General features: G+C 38.2%; 1 protein-coding gene across 1 annotated transcript in view; it reads left to right on the forward strand.

Moving 5' to 3' along the window:
- The window catches only part of rp1l1b (rp1 like 1b), a 68534-nt gene extending 48508 nt beyond the window's left edge, over nt 1–20026 (forward strand). The window contains exons 6-7 of the mRNA XM_017352701.4: nt 3672–3849; nt 6806–20026. Of these exons, the coding sequence (XP_017208190.1) occupies nt 3672–3849; nt 6806–17877 (11250 nt within the window). The 3' untranslated portion in view covers nt 17878–20026. The remainder of the gene's footprint in view (nt 1–3671; nt 3850–6805) is intronic.
- The last annotated feature ends 736 nt before the right edge of the window (nt 20027–20762 follow it).

The raw sequence follows: 20762 nt of genomic DNA on the forward strand, positions 1-20762 counted from the left end.
ATAATTACATTGGCAAAACTAAATTGAAATCATAGACAAACGTTGAATTCGGCATACACTCTCTATGGCTATTCATGATCTACATTTACCAGTATCAAGCAGGGGAGTTCTCGAGACCTACCTGAGCTCAGACTCCCCTCTCGCCCTGCAACTGGAGGGAGCCCCGGGCTCGAGAATCTCACGAGCTCAGGGCTCTCTCCCGGAACAGCATGCCAAACACGCTTTAAAATTAAGCATAACTAAACCTTTAAATGTCCATCCTTAATCAGTCATCAATAAGGTCTATCGATTAAGGGGTTATTGACAATAATCAATAGATCATCAAGTAATCATTAGCATTCCTAAATACAATATATTAAAGGATATTTCACCCTAAATTCACCATACTTACCATTAAAAGGACAGTTCATTTAAAACTGAAAATGCTGTCACTGTTAGCTCACCTTTTACTTTTCCCAAACTTGTTTTATTTTTTTCTGATGTTGAACAATAAAATCTAATAACTTGTAGGTAATGTTGTTGAAAACTTGAACAGTAAATGATGAATTAAGATTGTTCTTTTGTTTATTATTTTATCATTAATATTGTCAGGCAGCAACACATTTCACCAAATGTGTTAAATCAGCTACACAGAGCGATTGGCATGCTAAAAATCTTTTAAAATTAATAGATATAAAGATTTGACATTTATTGTGATAATTATCGATATCGACTGATATGAAAAAAAAATTTATTGTGATTAAATAAATCATCGCCCAGCCCTAATTGTGTTATTAATTATATTCACCATCATGTCGCTCCAATTACCCGAGACCTAAGTTCGTCTTTAAGACACAAGCTAAGATATTTTGTTTGAAATCTGAGAGCTCCCTCATCCTCCGTAGACAGCAACGATCCTGACTCATTCAAAGTCCAGAAAAATATCCCAAAAATATTCCTTGAACTGACCCTATGGCTTTAGCGGTTTAATGGGAATATGATCAATCTACAAGAAGACTTTTGTGTGCAACAACTTTATTCAACTTTTTTTTTTTCCTCAATGTCAGTTTAGGGTGCACATTTACAGGAATGAGTATGCTGAATAAAGTTTTATTTTATGTGCCCACAAAAGATGTGTTCAATTGTGTTCACAAAGATGTGTTTATACTGTATATCATAGGTGTCAAAGTCAATTCCTGGAGGGCCACAACTGCACAGTTTTGCTCCAACCCTAATCAAACACAATCATCTGAGAATCTTGGAGCAAAACTGCGCAGAGCTGTGGCCCTCTAGGAATTGACTGACACCTATGCTGTACATGTTCATTTGTTGTTGATGCCGTCAATATTAAGAAATTGTTTAAGTGAATATTTAACTAAGATTATGATTATCTGTGGTTTAGTTAGGAATTACTTAATGCATATTAGTCCACCCGTATTGTAAAGTGCTGTTGAACAAGATGAATGTATGGCTTTGTAAACATTGTAAAGTTTCTGGAGTGACAACAGCATTTAAATACATAGTGCATAGACGCATAATTTATCATTAATGACCCAACTCAGGATTTGAAATAGTGATAATGATTGACATTGGGATAAATATAGCAATATTCTGGCATCTCATTTGTTTGGTATTCACTATTTTTGACCATGGTAATGTTAAAGTAAATAAAAACTCTTAATGTTCAATGATTTTATTGAATCAACAGTCAACAAAGAAGTCATGTTTTGTTTATTTTTCAAATGTTGTTACTGTACCTACATTAAGTGTACTCTCAAAGTGTTGCCATATTTACGTAATATAATCATGATTTGAGCTTTTTTGGTCTAAATGGAATCAGGGTTTATGAAAATAAAGAAGTATACTGGTGCAGGTCACAAAATTTTGAGATGTCGTTTATTTACATTGAAAAAGATTTATGAACTTCAGCTAGACAGTAATATTCCTACAAAACACATTGATGTGGTAGAAAATTAAGCATGCGACAATAACTGTTTTTAAGGTATACTGCGGTTTGGAAAAGTCAAGGTTTTAAAACCGCCAAAATGTTCTGCTATACCATTTCTATGGTATATGTAATATTATTTATTGATTTATTATTAATATTTTTTTTTTTAGGACAACAGTATCTCCGGAAGAAAAGCTACCCAAAGATGCGATTTCAATTGTAAAGAATATTTCTGTGTTTTTGAAACTAATAAAGACCGCAGAGGTCAACGATTCATTTGATTTATTTAGCCTGATATGTTTACTGCTCCAAAATATTTGACATCTTTCTCAAAAAAAAAAAAAAACTATTGTGTTGAAAGGGGATTTAAATTTTTTTTTTTTACCCAGACATTTAAAAAGCCTATGTTAGAGCAATAATCACAATACCGTCAATCCGTGATATTTTTATTTAAGGTTATCTAGGATAAATAACAAAACGGGAGGGTGGTGGGAGACTTCCGGGAAAAACAGGGGTGTTGGCAGGTGTGCTCACAAATAAACTCGATAAACTTGCGCTGAACGCTGTTGACCAATTGCAACAGGCTGTCATCGGTCCAATCAGTGCAGATTAGCTTTGCGCTAAGGAGGGGTTTGGGAACAAATAAATTGCTGAATGAATCAAATGGGAGTTACTAAGATAATTAGGTAAAAATACATGTTTTTTATAAGACAATGAAAGTGTTTTTTTTTTTTTTTTATACCTTGCATGCATATTAGACTCTTGTTGGAGACCCTTAAAACCAAAACATGACCCTTTTTTAATGCATAATAGGGGCTCTTTAAATTCTCGTTTTTCCAAAAAGAATTAGTTTAACATTTCATGTACAATTTAATATCGCATTCCCTTGATTGTCTTGCACCCTTTCTTCTTTTTAAATATAAGTGAATAAGTCTTTTCCTTCTGTTCTTGTTAGATATGATCAAGATATTCCTTTACTGGTATTTTTTGCACAGCAGTGATGCACCAGCATCCAGAGAATAACTATTAATCTTGCTCAAATCAGAGCTATTTTGAACCAGCAGAAGCAGGTCAATGCTATGAAAACATACAGTTTGAAATACTCACATCCACAACAGTTCCAATTAATTATCTTCAAACCTGCTGGAAAATTGAAAAGTTTTAAAGGCATAAAAGCGCAGAGCATGCAGATTTAGCTTAAAGTTAGTCATGTTAAAGAGTGATATGAGATGTCGATGTGGGTACTTTTTACTCTACGTATACCATACATTCTGCTTTCATGAGTCTGAAATCTTGCACAACACCTTTTTGGATTGTTTAAAATGGGAGTTCATCTGTAACGAACTGTCCTCACATGAACTCTGGTATGATCTGAATTGCTAATTGAAGAAATGGAGTTTTTTGAGGTGACCTATAACCTAATTGTTTGTAGATGTCTTGTTTATGCTGACCCATGGGTATCAGCTCGTGCATAGTCGAAAACACCCTACACAATGGATCACACACATTTTCAGATCACTGTTTTCATGATTAAAAATTAGTGTGGGAAAATGTATGCACCAGATGGGCTGACTTCCCAGGGCCATTAACCTTTAATTGGTATGGCTTCGATCCATCATAGCACATTTCCTCATCAGAACTTGGCAGTTGGAACAATCCCTGCTGACTTAATTTCAGCCAGATATTGCTGATCTCCATCAAATTGATTATGTCATATTGTAATCAACCGATTTGTGTTTTTCAGATTGACAGTGTGCAAAGTTTGCTGCAGTGCCCAGGCGTTTTGGTTTGTGTGGGACGTGAGCCTTTCCACCCGCTTCTGTTGGACAGCTTCAGGAAACACTCTTACGACAAACTTCCGAGGCTGAACACAAAGTCACGCTCTAGTGTCTGCAGCGATGAAAAGGCAGCCAAGAAAAATGGTAGGTCACACCGCAAAAAGACATTTTCTTTATCATTAATCATCAATTCTTGTCTTACTTTATTATTTGAAACAACATGGGCCAGATTTATTATCAGCTTATGCCAGGATTCAGTAAAGACACACAGTGAAAATTTTGTGCTGAAAGGAGTGGACATTGGGACTCATTCACCAATATCTTCTTAAGAAATTATGTTAATTTGTCTCTAAGAAAAATCTACACCAGATTCCCAAGAATTGTTTTCACCTTAATTTTTAGGAATCCTGTGTCTTTTTAATTGAACGCATGTGCTAGTTTTCTTTTTTTTTTCAAATTAGCATAGGAAACGCCCAGCAATTTCCCATAAAAAGGCATGTCATCTTATCAGCTATAAGGAAAGGTGGGATGTCAAAGAGATCCACAGAACGTCTTGATTACTATAATTAAAAAAAAAAAATGTATGGTATATATCTTATATGGCATGCAAATGATTTTATATGTAGGCTATAACTCGTGTTCCGGGAAAACATTATTACAGATGCAAAAGACGAGCTCTGTAATTACTGTCAATATAGGCTAAATGAAACAATTTGATCTATTTTTTTTTTTGTTATACAGATAACTAAAATACATTAATGACATTTACATTAATTTTTTTGTATAACCCACTCTCCCAAATACAAAAGACGCTTAATTATTTTCTTTATTTACAGGTGCACGATTGTCAGTGTTGCTATTTGATACATTCTTATTTTTTGAGAATTATTTATGAAAAAAGTTACTCACTATCCTTGCCATTTTGAGAACAAGCCAGGCGCACAAAATATTGGTTTTAAATAGAGTGATCATCACAGAATAATGCTGGATTTTGTTAGTCATAATTGCTGATAGTACAATATATTATTTATTTATTTATTATTTTTTTTATAATTTTGAAAGGCCACAAGTACATCACATTAAAGTACTACAAATTGTCAACTGAATTGTTCTTCTAAAACTATCATACTCAAATATGCATTTTGTACTTAGAAAAACTCAAGTGAATGTCAGAATCTTTGTGAAAAGTGATTTGTTCGTAGGAATGGTTGGTGAATGAGGCCCAATGATTTTTTTGATGCTGACATTATTGTGTAGGCATTTGTAGTTTTGTATTATATTAGACACATTTTCAAAAGGAGAGAATAAAAGTGAACTCTGAAACATTGTTTTTTTTTTCCAGAAAAAGCATGCATTTACCTATTTTGTGCCTATGTTATTAGTAGATTACCTGCATTTGATTGTTATCAACTCTGCTTTTTTAAAACCAGTACAAAACGAGCTGATGGTCAGCCTTTGCTACATCTCTCAATTATTTGCAAACAATAGATTAGACTATGGAGCAGCGCGGTGGTGCCATGAGTAGCACAATCGATTCACAGAAAGAAGGTTGCTGGTTTGAGCCCCGGCTGGGCCAGTTGGCGTTTCTGTGTGGAGTTTTCATGTACTCTCCATGTTTGCGTGGGTTTTCTTTGAATGCTCCGGTTTCCCCCACAAGTCCAAAGACATGTGGTTTAGGTGAATTGAATAAGCTAAATTGGCCATAGTGTATGTGAGTGTGTGCAAGAGTGAGTGGGTGTTTCGCAGTGTTGGGTTGCAGCTGGAAGGGCATGCGCTGCATAAGTTGGTGTTTCATTCTACTGTGGCGACCCCTGATTAATAAAAGGACTAAGCCGACAAGATAACGAATGAATGAAATTAGACTATGCAAGCGACACAGTGGCTCAGTGGATCGCTGATTCAAGTAATTTCTGTGTGGAGTTTGCATGGTCTCCCTGTGTTTGCTTGAGTTTCCTCCGGGTGCCCCGGTGTCCCCCACAGTCCAAAGACATGCGTTATAGGTGAACTGAATAAACTAAATTGTCTGTACTGTATTTGTGTGAATGAGTGTGTATGGATGTTTGCCAGTACTGGTTTGCAGCTGAAAGGGCATCCGCTGTGTAAAACATATGCTGGATAAGTTGGCAGTGCATTCCACTGTGGCAGCCCCTGATGAATAAGTGACATGGTGATTGACAAGTACTGTGATAACTTAGTCTGCTGCTGCCCATTTAATATGTTCACAGACAGCTTTTTAGACCGTACTCACACTGGGTACAGTTGCCTCGAACCGGGCCAAAGCACGCTTTGTCCCCCTCCCGTCTCCCCCGACGGCCTGCGCTCACACCACAAACGGGCTTCGGCTCGCTTACGTCATCGCTGCTGCGCTGTTCAGTGAGAAGCACTCTCCCACTCAGCAGCACAGTGGAGATTTGTCTAGTTATATCGTTTCAGTCGTTTGATATGCCATCAAATATTTTGCCAAACAGATCCGCCACTTTTGGCGCTCATAAACAATCATAAAGCTCTCGTGCTGCAGGAATGAGGAGGTCTGCTGAAGCCGCGCAGCTGTCGTGCAGTGAGGGGTTTGCGTCTTTAATAAACTACGGCAGTTTGCGTTCACTGAACAGTAAGAATGATTAATAAATCCATATGAAACAGCCCCTTAAAAGTCACGTCTCGCTTTCAGTTTTGGGCTGAGCCCAAGTGAACCGGGCTCAGGCAGACCTCTTCCAATCGGGCCAGGGCCGGCCAAGTGAACCGTGCTTGAGCCCGATTCAGCGCACTCACACTTCTCAAACGATCCGGGAAACGGGCCTGGGCACGGTACGGATGGCATAGTGTGAGTAGGCCCTTAGTCCAGATGTGGTCGCAAACCGACAACACAGTTGGTTTACGTCGATGCTAGTTGTTTGGCGTCAACTAGGTGTGTCCCAGTCTTTCGAGTTAACTGCTCTTGTTGGATTGTTTTGGAAATAAGCTGAGTAATAAATCTGGATCCATCTATTTAATTTAAAATTAATGATATGAAAAAGGTTGTTTTAAATTTGTGCCACATTCATGAAGTTATTACTTTGTATTTATTAATGTTAACTTATTTACTTTGTTTACTTTCTTGTAGTCAACTTTGGACTTGAAACAAAGAGAAGTGTCATCCACCCAAGGTGTGACTCAAGCAACAGGTCTGCAAGACTCTCTGCCTCATCAGAAAAATTGTTTCCAAATCGACTTGACTCATTACCACCAGGGGACAGAGGTGATTGTGTCCATGCAGGTGAAAATATGATGGATGATGATATTGAAAAGCGAGTTCTGGTCAATAAAGATGGCAGCCTGTCAATGGAGATGAAAGTGCGTTTTCGACTCTTGCACAACGAGACATTGCACTGGTCCACAGAGGTCAAAAAGTCAAAGAGCACTTTTAATGATTCCCATTTAGTATCTGATGATGCTTGCTCAGTCTCGCATGGCAGTTCAGAGAGCTGCTCCGAAGCCGACTCTCTTTCTGCTGGTGAAGCAAATGAAACATACCACACAAAGCGTTACCAAAGACATTTTGAAGAGTCACACTGTCAGCACTGCTGTGCTCGCTGTCAGGAATATGACATCTGGAAGAATCCTGTACCTCCCAGTCAAGGAGCTGTAAGACGCATCAGATCCTCAAGCTCAAGTGCATCCTCAAGAAGAATAGTGTGCAAAAAGGCATCTACTGACAGCATTCGCACAGTGTCCAGTGAGGAGTACACAGAGCATGTAGTGGAAAAGGCAACTTGCATTCAACAGACCTTCGGACAGCAAGTAGATACAACAATTGAACAGTGTACCATCAACCATTGCTGCAGTCGAAGTGAAGTATCCTCAATATCCCCTAAACCAAAGAGCACAAGTACTGTAGATGATAGGTGTGAGAACATTCATGCATCTGATAATGAAGAGAACAGACCTGATGTAATTTCCTCCAACCTCCCTAAAGATCATTTAAGTGTTCAGATCACTCAGCAAGTAGAGGAAGATGAGAGGTCTATATCTGTCTTGAGCTCTTCCTCACAAATTCTAGCATCACTGAAGGAGGATCAAGATGATGACGTCAACCCCACTATCTCGAGAGCATCCCATGACCAACAGGATGATGAGGAGAGCAAAGATCCTGAAACAAACCAATGTTCTGCTTCACCCTGTAAATCTCCTGCATCTCTGAGGCATCTGTCACCAAGACCACCGAGCAAGGCTTCATCTTCAGGGCGGTCTAAAACTTACAGAAAGTTTGCCAGTCCTGAAGTTGGCACTGAAGAGGTCAGGTCTGAAGCATCTGCTTCCCCCAACATTTTGTCTGGACCCAAAACCTGTAAATGTGTAGTGACAAAGGACACTCCAGAAGCTTCTGAAACAAATGATGAGGTAGAAGACATGCAAGTTTCAGTAACTGAGGAAAGGGCACTAAGTGCAACTTCTACAAAGTCTCTGTCTGAGTTATCAACCTCGTGTGAGAATGGAAATCCTGCTGAAATAATACCAGAGAAGCGATCATTAAGTGCTCTCTCTATAAAATCCAACAACTCTAGAAAATCAGTTAAAACAAATGTTTTAGATTACGATGAAAGAGCACTAAGTGCCACATCAAACAAGTCTCAAAGAGTCTCAGGTGATGTGTGTGAGGAGGAAAACCTAGAAGTAAGAAAATCAAGTGCCATGTCTGTCAACTCAAATATATCAGTGAGATCCAGAGTATCAGATCATGGTATTGGTGAGCTCGGCAAATTACAAGACAATGTTGAGAAAAGGGCTGTAAGTGTTGCGTCATCTAGGTCAAATATTTCCACTCATGGGGCATTTGAGGAGGGCATAGAAGAAAAAGCTTTGAGTGTGAAATCTGGAACATCAAACAAATCTGGAATTGAAGAACTAACACATGACGATCCAACAGAGGAAAGGGCTTCCCGTCCTGTTTCGATAATATCAAATATTTCTGCAAGATCTAAAACCTCCTTTGAACTGAGTGAGACTGAGGATTACAATCAAGACCGAGCCCCCAGCAGTGTTTCCCTCAAATCAAATGTCTCACACAAAACAAAATCTGAAATGTCAGAAGAAATTTCATTCCATGAAGAAGAGGAATCTTTAAATTCAATCAACACTTCTGTTGAATTAAACAAACCTGAAGATAAAGGAGCTCATCAAGTGGAGCTACATGTGGAGAGATCTCCAAGCTCTGCATCATCAAAATCAAATATCTCTACAATATCCAGAGCATCTCAATTTTCAGAAGTAAACCAAGACGAAATACTGGAAAAAGAGGATGATCAGGAAAGAGCATCAAGTGCCATTTCTGTAAAGTCTTCTGTATCTGCAAGATCAAGGAAATCTGAGACAACACCAATACTAAGATCAGGAGACAAAATCAAAGATCGGGCTCCAAGTGCTATGTCGCTCAAATCAAATGCTTCATTGACATCAAATAAGTCCAAGATTGAGAATGAAGAAACAGAAAACAGAGCTTCCAGTGCTCTGTCTGTTAAATCGGAAGCTTCCACATTGTCAAAAAAATTAGACATTGAACAACTGGAAGAAAGAGCATCAAGTGCATTATCGGCTAAATCAAATAGTTCTAAAAGATCTAAAAGGTCCAAAATGTCAGAGGTAGGAGGAGATGATGATCGATCATCTGCTGTTCATGCAGCATCACGTACCTCTGAAACAGCCCCTAAAGAAACATGTGAAAGCTCAGATAAATCACCAGAGGAAAGAGGGCCAAGTGCATTGTCAACAAAATCCAATACCTCTGTTAAATCAAAGAAATCCAATGTATCTAATATGACAGCAGATAGTAATATGGATAAAAATAGAGATGATTTGAGATCTGCTAGTGCAATGTCCTCTAAATCTGACATATCTGCAAAATCAGAATTCATCACAGAAGATCAGGTAGAAACAATTGACCATGCAGAAAAACGAGCCCAGAGTGCTTTGTCAGCACGGTCTAACCAATCAGGAGTAATTGTAAGTGAAGAAGTTGAAGTTGCAGAGGAACGGGCTCTGAGTGCCATGTCATCTAAATCCAATGCCTCTGGAAGATCAAATAAGTCCAAAACTTTAAAAGTGCCAACTGCTTCACCTCAAAGAGCAGAACGCCAACTAGATGAACGAGCTCAGAGTGCACTTTTGGAAAAATCAAGCATTTCAGCAAGATCCAAGAAGTCTAAACTTTCAGATGTTTTGACTGATGAGCTTGTTGATGCAAAATACCAAGAAGAGGAAAGAGCTTCAAGTGCTTTGTCTGCAAGATCAAACATTTCTGCAATATCAATGAAGTCAAATGCTTCTATGACAGATGTCAACACTGATGACAATGAACAGGGGGACAGAGTAGCAAGTGCAGCATCAGTAACATCTGATATTTCTACCAAAACCAGTATCTCTGCAAAATCCAAGGCATCCAAGGTTTTGCAAGTCGAACCCGAAGAGCCTGATGATAAAGAAGAGATTATGAACATAGATAGGTCTCCAAGTGCAATTTCAGTAATATCTGAAGCCTCACCAGATGAAAATAAAGTTACAAATGAAGGAGAAATCCAAGAAAGGGCTTCAAGTGCTTTGTCTGCAAACTCAAACATATCTGCAAAGTCGAAAATGTCAAATGCCTCTGCAATAGATGGTAACACTGATGTCGAAGAAATACTGGACAGAGTATCAAGTGCAATGTCAGGAAGATATGATATTTCCACCAAAACTAGCATGTCTGCAAAATCTAAGGCATCAAAAGTTTCAGAAGTAAAGGCTGAAGAGCCTGATGATGAGGACAATGAAGTAAAAGCGCCAAGCATTACTAAATCCTGCATTTCAGTAAGATCCAATAAGACAAAGAATTCAGTGAAAGAAGAGGGTCAGAATCCTGACAGATCTCCAAGTGCAAGTTCAGTAATATCAGATGCCACACCTGATGAAAATGAAGACAGGGCTTCAAGTGCTTTGTCAGCAAAATCAAACATTTCTGCAAAATCTAAAAAATCCAATGCAACAGATGTTGAAATTGATGACAAGGAAAAAGAGAATAGAGTATCAAGTGCAATGTCAGGAAGATCTGCTATTTCTACCAAAACCAGTGTGTCTGCAAAGTCCAAAGCATCAAAGGTTTCAGAAATACAGCCTGAAGAGGTTCATAACCTAGATAGATCTCCAAGTGCAATTTCAGTAATATCTGAAGCCTCACCTGAGGAGAATAAAGCAACAAATGAGGGAGAAATACAAGAAAGGGCTCCAAGTGCACTCTCTGCAAAATCTAATATCTCTGTAAGATCCAGCAAATCAAAAGTTTCAGAAATAATCATAAATGAACCAGAGGAACAAAAATCAGATAGGGCACCAAGTTCTAGGTCTCTGAAATCTGAAGTCTCTGGGAGATCTGGTCATTGGCCTGACATTGAAAAAAAAGATAAGGAAGTAAGGTCAGAAAGTGCTTTATCCACTGTTTCTAATCGTTCTACTAGGACAGACAAGTCAGAACAATCTGATCTAATCAACAATATAGTGCAGAAAGCACCAAGTACAGCATCGGTTACATCTAAAACATCTGCAAGATCTAAGAGGTCAAATATTTCAGGAGTTGGTCCTCAAGACACTAAAAACATTGGAGATGTACGGTCATCAAGTGGAATGTCTGCAAAATCTGGTACATCTGAAAGAACAGCTAAGGAGGATGAAGAGGCAAATGCTCTTGTAGAAAGAACAACAAGCTCTTTGTCTGTAAAGTCATGTCCATCTACATGCACTGTATCCAAAGATGGTGTGGACAAAAAAGCAAAGAGATCAATGAGCAAATTGTCAGTTAAGTCAAATATGTCCTCGAGATCCAAGAAATCAAAAGTTTCTGAGGTCGAGGATCTTACACTGACAAACAGTGTAAAAACTCCAGTGTCGGATCACTCAGAAGTATCTAAACCTGAAAAAAATAACAAATGTGTTTGTGGGACATTAAACAAGTCAGCAAGTCCAATTGTGTTATCTGAAAGAGACTCTGACTATGAAGAAGTACCTGTAAGTCCTCTGTCTAAAAAGTCAGGAAAGTCCCAAATCAGTTCAGCAGGTTCGGCCTCTGAAAGAGTTTTAACACCATCAAGCACTTCAGTGTCTATTGGGATATTTGATGACCACGAAGCTGATGACGGTGAGGAAATAGATGTTGTTTCAGTAAAATCAAGAACATCTGAAGTATGTGGTGATTCTGAACAGTGTTTATCAGATTCTCCCGTACGAATTGCAAATGAAGCAATACCGGCATCAGAGGAAAGAACTAAAAGCTTTGCATCAGCCAATTCTAACATTTCTAGTAAATCTAAGTCCAAATGTTCTCATTGCAGCTCTGCATGTCATACAGACACAAACCAGGACATAAATGGTATAGCAAGCAATACATCCTCCAAAACAAAGTATTTAATAACATCACCTGATGGACAGCTATCAGCCAAGATTCGTCCATCTAGTAAAGCCTCTGGTATGTCTGCACACACTGAAGTCACAAGTCAAGAGAGAACAGAAAGTCCAGATGTTACCCATAAACCTCAGAGCATCTGCTCAAAATGTAGTTCTACTCAACAGAAGAGTAAAATGTCACCCGTTTCAAGTGCCTCTGCAATCTCACACTCTGGGATATCTAAAACAAAAGAAGAACATACTGCAGAAATAAATGACAGACCAAAAAGTAATATATCTAGTTCATCCTCTCAAGTAAACAGTCAAAATAATAATGCTGAAGCTACAGTTATTAGTGGAAGAAGTGATAAATTAAGCACCAAGTCGAGACAAAAAGTTGAGGACAGTGTGCCCAGGTGTCATTCAGCAACTTTATCTTTAACCTCGGGAAACCAACTAAGTCCCATCCCACCAAAATCTCCCAAGAAATCAAAAAAACCTGTTATTCTGCTTGGTGGCTCTAATGGTAGTGCGGTATCCCAGAGCGGGCCAGCTAAAGACCCGAGACAAGAACAGAATGACCATTTAAATGCAGTAGCAGCAGTAGAAAAACCTCGGTCTTGCACATCTAATAATAATATGAGTGATATTAAGAGTGAAAAAAGTAGCAAATGCAGGAAAAGAATGGGAAGTGATTCTTCTTGCCACAAGATGGATGATGACATGTCTGAGCTGAGCCCTTCTTTCTTGCCTAATGCCTCCCCAACTGAGGTGGTGAATGAATGGCTGAGGAAAATCCCATTGGACACTGCCTTGTGTGACTTGGCTGATGATTTCCATGAAAAGTGTGAATCGACAGAGCCACTTTGCACATCAAATATGCCTATGGGAGATGAAATTGATCGTGAAAGATTGCAGGGAAGTGATGCAACCAAGCTTGAAACAAAGAATAAGATAGGAGATGATCATGTGTTAAATGCAGAAGAAATTGTTGATGATAAATCTCCTGAAACTGTTGAGGATGATTTGTCTCAGAGAGAAGATAAACCAAAGGTGTTTAATTCCTCAGTTCTGGTGATGAAAGTCCTGCTGAGCCCCAAACTCGATAGATGCAATAGCTTACCTGAGGTATCTCCGGTGTATGGACGTAAACTCTCTGCATCTGCACAAGGTCTTCTGGATTGTTTGGCAAATCTTCAGTTGTTAGACTTTGGTCCTTGTGATGAAGATGGTAAAAAAGAAAAATACCAGGAGCTCATGAGCATGCTTAAATCTCTTTGGCTTTGTGACCCAAAAAACAAGAAGGAGACATCAGAAGAGAAAGGCAAACATCTGGATGAGGAATTGAAAGCCAGATCATCCTCAGGTGTAGATGTTAACAGTGGCTCGACAGGTTCTGGGAAAAGCAGTGTCAATGATGGCACCCAAGTCCAACCTAACACTGATTGTGAAGGCTTGGATACCCTGACAAAGGTACAGGAAGTTGAAGAAACAGTAGAAGAAGAAACTTCAAAAACACCAGAGTCAAAAAATGATTCAGCCACTCCAGATGTAGCAAATCAAACTCAGATGACACCAGACAAAAATGTAGAGAAGCTAAAAGATGATGTTCCAGGCTCTGATGAGACAATCAGGAGTTATGATAGCCCAAGGGAACTCATTGAAACCCCTCTTTCATCAAACAAAAGTTCTGGGAATAATCCCAAAACGGAAGAACCCCAATCAGACCATCAAGAGGACACAAGTTCAGGCAGCGCTCCAACACTACAAAGAGGTCAGTTATCAAAAAAGATTTCTCAAGATCCAGATCCTGTATGGGTTCTGAATTTATTGAACAAATTAGAAAAGCAATTTATGACTCATTATGTGGATGCAATGGCTGAGTTTAAAGTCCGTTGGAATCTGGATGAAAACGAGCAGCTTGACACTATGATATCCGAATTGCAAGATGAAGTCCAGAGACGCATACAATATAGTATTGACAAGGAGCTAAAGAAGATCCATGGCAGAGCTGGCAGGCCAAAGCCACCAAAAGAAACAATATCCCGTGAATCAACCATTCAAACAGAGCAAAGGCGGAGGCGTCTGAAGGTGATGCGTAACCAATCTATTGATCCACAACCTGCTAAAAGTGACGATGACTACACAATGACAGGCACAGATTTCAGCGATCAACGTAGTGATGATGAATATTGTCCTTGTGAATCATGCTTAAAAAAGAAAATGGCATCAAAGCCTGTGTTACCTGTGGAAATACTGAATTCAGCACCTGTGATGATGGACTTTGATTTGAGAAAAATACTCCAGATAAAAAAATCGTCTCCAGCCAATGAAAAGATTGAGGAGAACGCCAGTACATCTACGTCCAGTAAGATGGAGGAAGAAAATGTGGGGCTTGAGGCTGTAAAAGAGGAGGAGGAGAAAGAGGGAGGAGAAATTATTTTTTCTGGTATCCAAGAAATTAGGGAACGAAAAAGTGAGGAGGGTGATGAGGAAGACAATGCCTCCAGCACTTATGTAGAAGATAGTTCTGAGAAACAGTCGAATGCACCTAGTCAATTACGGGCAGTTGTGGATGATGATGATGATGATGATGATGGGGAAATTGATAAGTTGTCTTATGACTCAATGACTGCACAACATCAGGCAGCAGAACAAGATGAAGATCAAGAGGAAGATGGGATCGATTCTGCTGGACAAGATAAGATAACTGAAGATGAAACAGGAGAATTAAGTGAGAAAGATAATGATGACATTGCAGAAGTATCTGAGAAGGCTGAAAGTGAAACTGCAGAAGATAGACAACCTGCAAAAGATGAAACTGATGAAGGTGACTCAGTTATTGACACAGCAGAAGAGAATGAGGCAGCTGAAAGTGAAAGTGCAGATGGACAAACTGCTGAAGACAAAATTAAACAAGATAAACAAACCGACGAAGATCAAGCTACAGTAGATGGGGAATCAGTTGAGGAAAAAACATCAGATGGTGGACAAGCTGCTGAAGATAAAACTTCAAAAGATGGACAAACTGCTGATGATGAAACTGCAGAAGACGAACACATTATTGAAGATGAAACTGCGGAAGAAATTGAAAAATTTGAAGATAAATCTTCAGATGATGGACAATCTGCTGAAGATAAAACATCAGAGGATGGACAAACTGCTGATGAAGAAACTGCAGAAGATAAACACTTTACTGAAGATGAAACTGCTGAAGAAATTGAAAATTTTGAAGTTAAAACTTCTGATGATGGACAAAACGCTGAAGATAAAACTTCAGATGATGGACAAACTGCTGAAGATAAAACATCAGAGGATGGACAAACTGCTGATGAAGAAACTGCAGAAGATAAACACTTTACTGAAGATGAAACTGCTGAAGAAATTGAAAATTTTGAAGTTAAAACTTCTGATGATGGACAAAACGCTGAAGATAAAACTTCAGATGATGGACAAACTGCTGAAGATAAAACATCAGAGGATGGACAAACTGCTGAAGATGAAACTGCAGAAGATGGAAAAATTACTGAAGATGAAAAAGCAGAAGAAATTAAAAATTTTGAAGACAAAACTTCAGAGGATGGACAAACTGTTGAAGATAAAACTTCAGATGACGGACAAACTGCTGAAGACAAAACATCAGAGGATGGACAAACTGCTGATGAAGACACTGCAGAAGATGAACACCTTACTGTAGATGAAGAAACTGCAGAAGAAATTGAAAAATTTGAAGATCAAACTTCACATGATGGACAAACTGCTGAAGGTGAAACTGCAAAGGAAAGTGAAACAGTTGAAGATGAAACTGCAGAAGGTGTACACACTGCTGAAGGTGAAACTGCAGAAAAATGTGAAACCCCTGAAAATCAAACTTTGGAAGATGGTCAGATAGCTGAAGATGAAATTGCAGACCAAGGTGAATCAGTAAATGGTGACACTGCAGAAGACCAGGAAATGGCTGAAAACAAAACTGTGGAAGATCAAGAAACTGCTGAAGATGAAACTACAGACGATAAAACTACAGAAGATGGACAAACTGCTGAAGATAAAACTTCAGAAGATGGACAAACTGCTGAAGATAAAACTTCCGAAGATAAAAATTCAGAAGACGGACAAACTGCTGAAGATGAAACTGCTGATGATAAAAATTCAGAAGATGGACAAACTGCTGAAGATGAAACTGCTGATGATAAAACTTCAGATGATGGACAAAGTGCTGAAGATGGAGATGCAGAAGACATACAGACCACTGAAGATGATGCTGCACTGAAAGGTGCAACAGTTGAAGATAAAATATACGAAAATAAAATTGCTATAAAAGATGAAACAACTGAGGATGGAACTGCAGACGAGTGTGAAACATCTTCTAAAATTGAGTCTGTAGAAGATGAAGAGATAGCTGAAGCTGAAAGTGTAGAAGAGAGCAACAGAAGCAATGATGAAACTGCAGAAAATGGTGAGACAGCTAACAACAATAACAACAACAATGCAGAAGATACGCAGACTGATGAAGCTGACACTGCAGAAGAGAGTGATACAGGTTATGAGGACACCACAAAAGACAGTGAGACGGCTGAAGATGAAACTGCTGAGGGGACATCAGCTGAAGAAAGAGGAACTGAGGAACAAAGAGCAGATGATGATGATGAGACTGGAGAAAACACTGATGATGTTGACAATACAGGAGATGTCTCAGCTGAGGAAAAGGAGACTTCTGAAGCAGAATCAGAAGATGAAGGAACCACCAATGCAGAATCTGAAATGCATGAAGGGAAAGCTACTGAAGATGGATCAACAGAACAAGATGAGAATGCTGAGATAGAGCCATCAGAGCAAACTCCTGATCATGAAACAACTGCAGAAGACACTGACAGGAGTCAAACAGAGGGTGAAGATGAGGACACTGTCAGTTGTGAAGCAGCAGATGTTCTTTCTAACATTGAGGACACAGAGAGTCAAGATGTTTCAACTAATCTTGAGGTTGTTGATGGAGATGAAGAAAGTGATAAAGAAGAAAACGACTTGGCAAAAAAAGCTGGTCTTGTTTTCAATAATGGCGAATCAGCTGAAGCTGGTGACGAAGCTGAGGATGAAACTGAACCAGATATGGAGACAGATGAAGGGGAACGTGATGGGAACACTCCAAATTTACAGCCCATGTTACAGCCAAAGCAAAAAGATGGCAAACCAGATGGAGCAGCTTCATTAAATGTTTTGATAAACCACAACTCTGAGTCTGAGGATGGTGCATATGCTGATGGAGAAGACTCAGAAACTGAGGAACACAGCCAAGTCATAGATTTGAACTCTGAGTCAGAGAATAAACCACAGAGGAAAACTGCATTCAAGACCTTCAAGCTGCTCGTAAATACTTTGAATTTCCTCAAAGTTGCTGGTAGTGGACAACCAAAGAAGGATGAAGATGACAATGAGGATGAAGACCAGGAGACTCCAGAGGATGGGAGTGATAATGCGGAAGAGAGTTCTTGTGTGGAAAAAGACGAGGTGGAAGAGTTAAATCAAAAAGAGAAGGGCAAACTCTCAGATATCACTGAGGACACAGGAGAAGAGGGCAACCAGACAAATGACACTAATGATGGTTCAGAGGACAGTGAGTTGGAAAATGCCTTGCAGAAGCAGATAACAAAGTCCTCACTGGAATCTCAGCCAGGTTCCTTTGAAGAAGTTCATGAGGAACCGACAAAAAAACAGATGGGTTCAAATCATTTGCAAACCAACTTTGGTTTTCAACCAATACTTCCACAGCATCAGAAAAAACCAAAGTGACCAAGCTAAAATGGTCTCAGAGAGGGTGTTACTGTTACTGAGGGTTGAGTCCTGCTACTGTGACGTCAAAAGACATCAAAATCCCTAATTTGGGTTTTTAAAATGGGGGTTTAAATTTTTTATGAGTACAACAAGGTCTGCAAAAACAAATTTAAAGCAGATTCATTATACTTAAAGAAACTGTAAATGTTTTTAGTAAACTCGCCGGTCCTACTGTACCCAACCCGCTCCGAGCTGGGTCACTGCACCAATGTAACCCTCGCCGATGCTACACCTCCCAACCAACTTTGAGCTGGGATTGAACCGGCAACTTTCCACATGGGGGTTGGTTGCTCAAACAAGGAGGCTAAAGACCATAGTCTAGCATCTGTCGCTTGTGCTCCTTTTAGGGGTCTGAGTAAAGTTTACCTGCACAGCACTTCACTAGTTGGCCTCTGTTACAGTAGCATGCTGTAATGGTCATTCACACCATCCATGATAACTATAAATAAAACAATAACTATATTTGTGTCGACACTAGCATACAAAAACAAACTTTATTTTTAGGTTATCCTTTTTCTTTTTTTTTTGATAACCCTGTTGTAACCAGCAGGTTTCCTTAGCGAGGTTTCCTCGCTTCAAGAGCATCTGTGCAGTGAATCTAGCACATGTAATCTGTAAAATTAAACAGGGAATTTTGCAGTCGATGTAGTGAAATAAAAACAATACAAATTATTTTCTCCCAGCAAACATAAAGGAGAAAACATAAAGGAGCTGAAACTACAGCATACTAGACATCTGAGGTACTTTTTTGCTTCGGTTTGCTATTGTGGCCTGTGTAACTTCCATTTGTTCTTATCATTATCTTCAATTGTATAACCAATTATTTTCAAGATAATTTTATCTTTATAGAACCTTTAAAAAGAGCAACAAGCAAAGGATCTCCACAATGTCGTAAGTTGCACAAGCTCTTTTTAGTCTGATGAATTTTGACTCACTGTCAGGGTTTTATAGATTATTAGCTGGAAATATTTTTTTCTGAAACGATAAATGGTATAATTCCTCTACATCTTTATTCAAACAATTTTTAGAACAACATCTTTATTGTTATCATCATAGTTATTGTCCTTGGTGTGAACAGAAGGTTTTGACATGGTGACAATACACTATTCATCTTACCCTTATAAATCCTGCTTTTCAAAAGCCCTTTGGATTCCTTATTTTATTTTCCAAAGAGTAATATATAATGCACTTTACTTCTAATGATTCCTTAAAATATGCAGATTATATATGCAAACACAAAGCATTAGTGCTGAGGTACTGTAAAAAGGGAATTACTGAAACTTGAACAGCAGAGGAAGCTCTGTTAGCTTTAATGATAATAAAACCTTTAGAAACTGTATTCAATCAATAACAAAAGAACATATTTAATTGCAATTATTTATATAATTCAATGATTGTAAGCCTTAGCCACATAAGGGACTGTTAATAAATGTATCAGTCAATGTATCATATACTTTGTTTTGCTGCTGCAGTTTTAAAATATATTGAAAGACACTGTAAATGAAAATTCAGGTATTATAGTGACGTAATGGAAATCAGGAGACCAGATCTGTGTGAACGAATGAATGAGAATTAATGTGTGTTGTTGTGAAAGTGGTTGCATATGTTATGTTAAATGTTTCCTGCATTGTAGCAATATGGATTATTTATTAATATGATTTACCTAAAGGTTATTTGGGGGAGATCATACCTTTTTAAAAGGTTAAAGCAAAGCATTTGTATCCCTTCTAAAATACATGACAGAATCACCATCTGAATTAGTCGGAATATGCATGCTTACTTAAAGTAAGTGCAGTAAATGCACAGGATTAACATCACCAGAAATCATCAAATAAAGAATACTGCGTATTGTAAGGACTGAGGCGCATACAATAAGACTTGCCTTAGATGTTTTGCACACAACACATAAAGGATGTACGTCTATAGGACTGAGGGTTTTGTTCAGACAAAACTATGAATTACACTGATGCAGATGATGCGAATGTGGTTCCTTCATTGCAGTTTATTCTCTGCTGGCCAAATGGTTACTTGTTAACTTAAATGATATTAAGTCCTTGTTACTTGAATGTACTAATTTCCTGCCTAAAATAAATATATTTAAGCTTTATTGTTTTTATTTTTATTTTTTTTATTTCGTATGTTATTTTATTTCTGACTTGATGAAATGAATCAAAACTTGACAAAGTCCGGGTGCTCCTCATACAGTAGAATTGATTAGAAAATTGACTTACTTGCTTTAAAAATGCAGAAGCTACAACACTGTGTGTGGTTGGAGTAGATTAAGAGTTGATTAAGAGCCAAAAATGTTCCAGTGTTAAAATAAGGTCTGAATCTTTAGGATGTTCTTTACATGCCTACATTTATAGTAGTTAAGTTGCTTAATTGAATTACGGGGTTATTGTTATTTAAGTCTGTCGCTAAAGCATTAGCCAGATCTAATAATGGCTCTCTGTGGAGACACTTGCCATACTGTTGACCTGACCTGAATGATAATCCGAGACAAGGGTTATTATTTAAATAAGGAAACAAGGAAATTATTTAAATTGTTTTAAGAAATCAAAGCAAGTATAGCTGTATAGTACTGCATTAATTGAAATTTCATTATACTTTTCTCATTTTATTCTTTTTCAATCACCTCTATTCATCATTATATATATATATATATATATATATATATATATATATATATATATATATATATATATATATATATTCACTCATTTTCTTGTCAGCATAGTCCCTTTATTAATAAATAAAGCGGAGTGAACAGCCAACTAATCCAGCATGTTTTTACGCAGCGGATGCCCTTCCAACTGCAACCTGGGAATATATATATATATACT

Source organism: Danio rerio, chromosome 20 (genome assembly GCF_049306965.1).
Source record: "Danio rerio strain Tuebingen ecotype United States chromosome 20, GRCz12tu, whole genome shotgun sequence".
Lineage (NCBI taxonomy): Eukaryota > Metazoa > Chordata > Actinopteri > Cypriniformes > Danionidae > Danio > Danio rerio.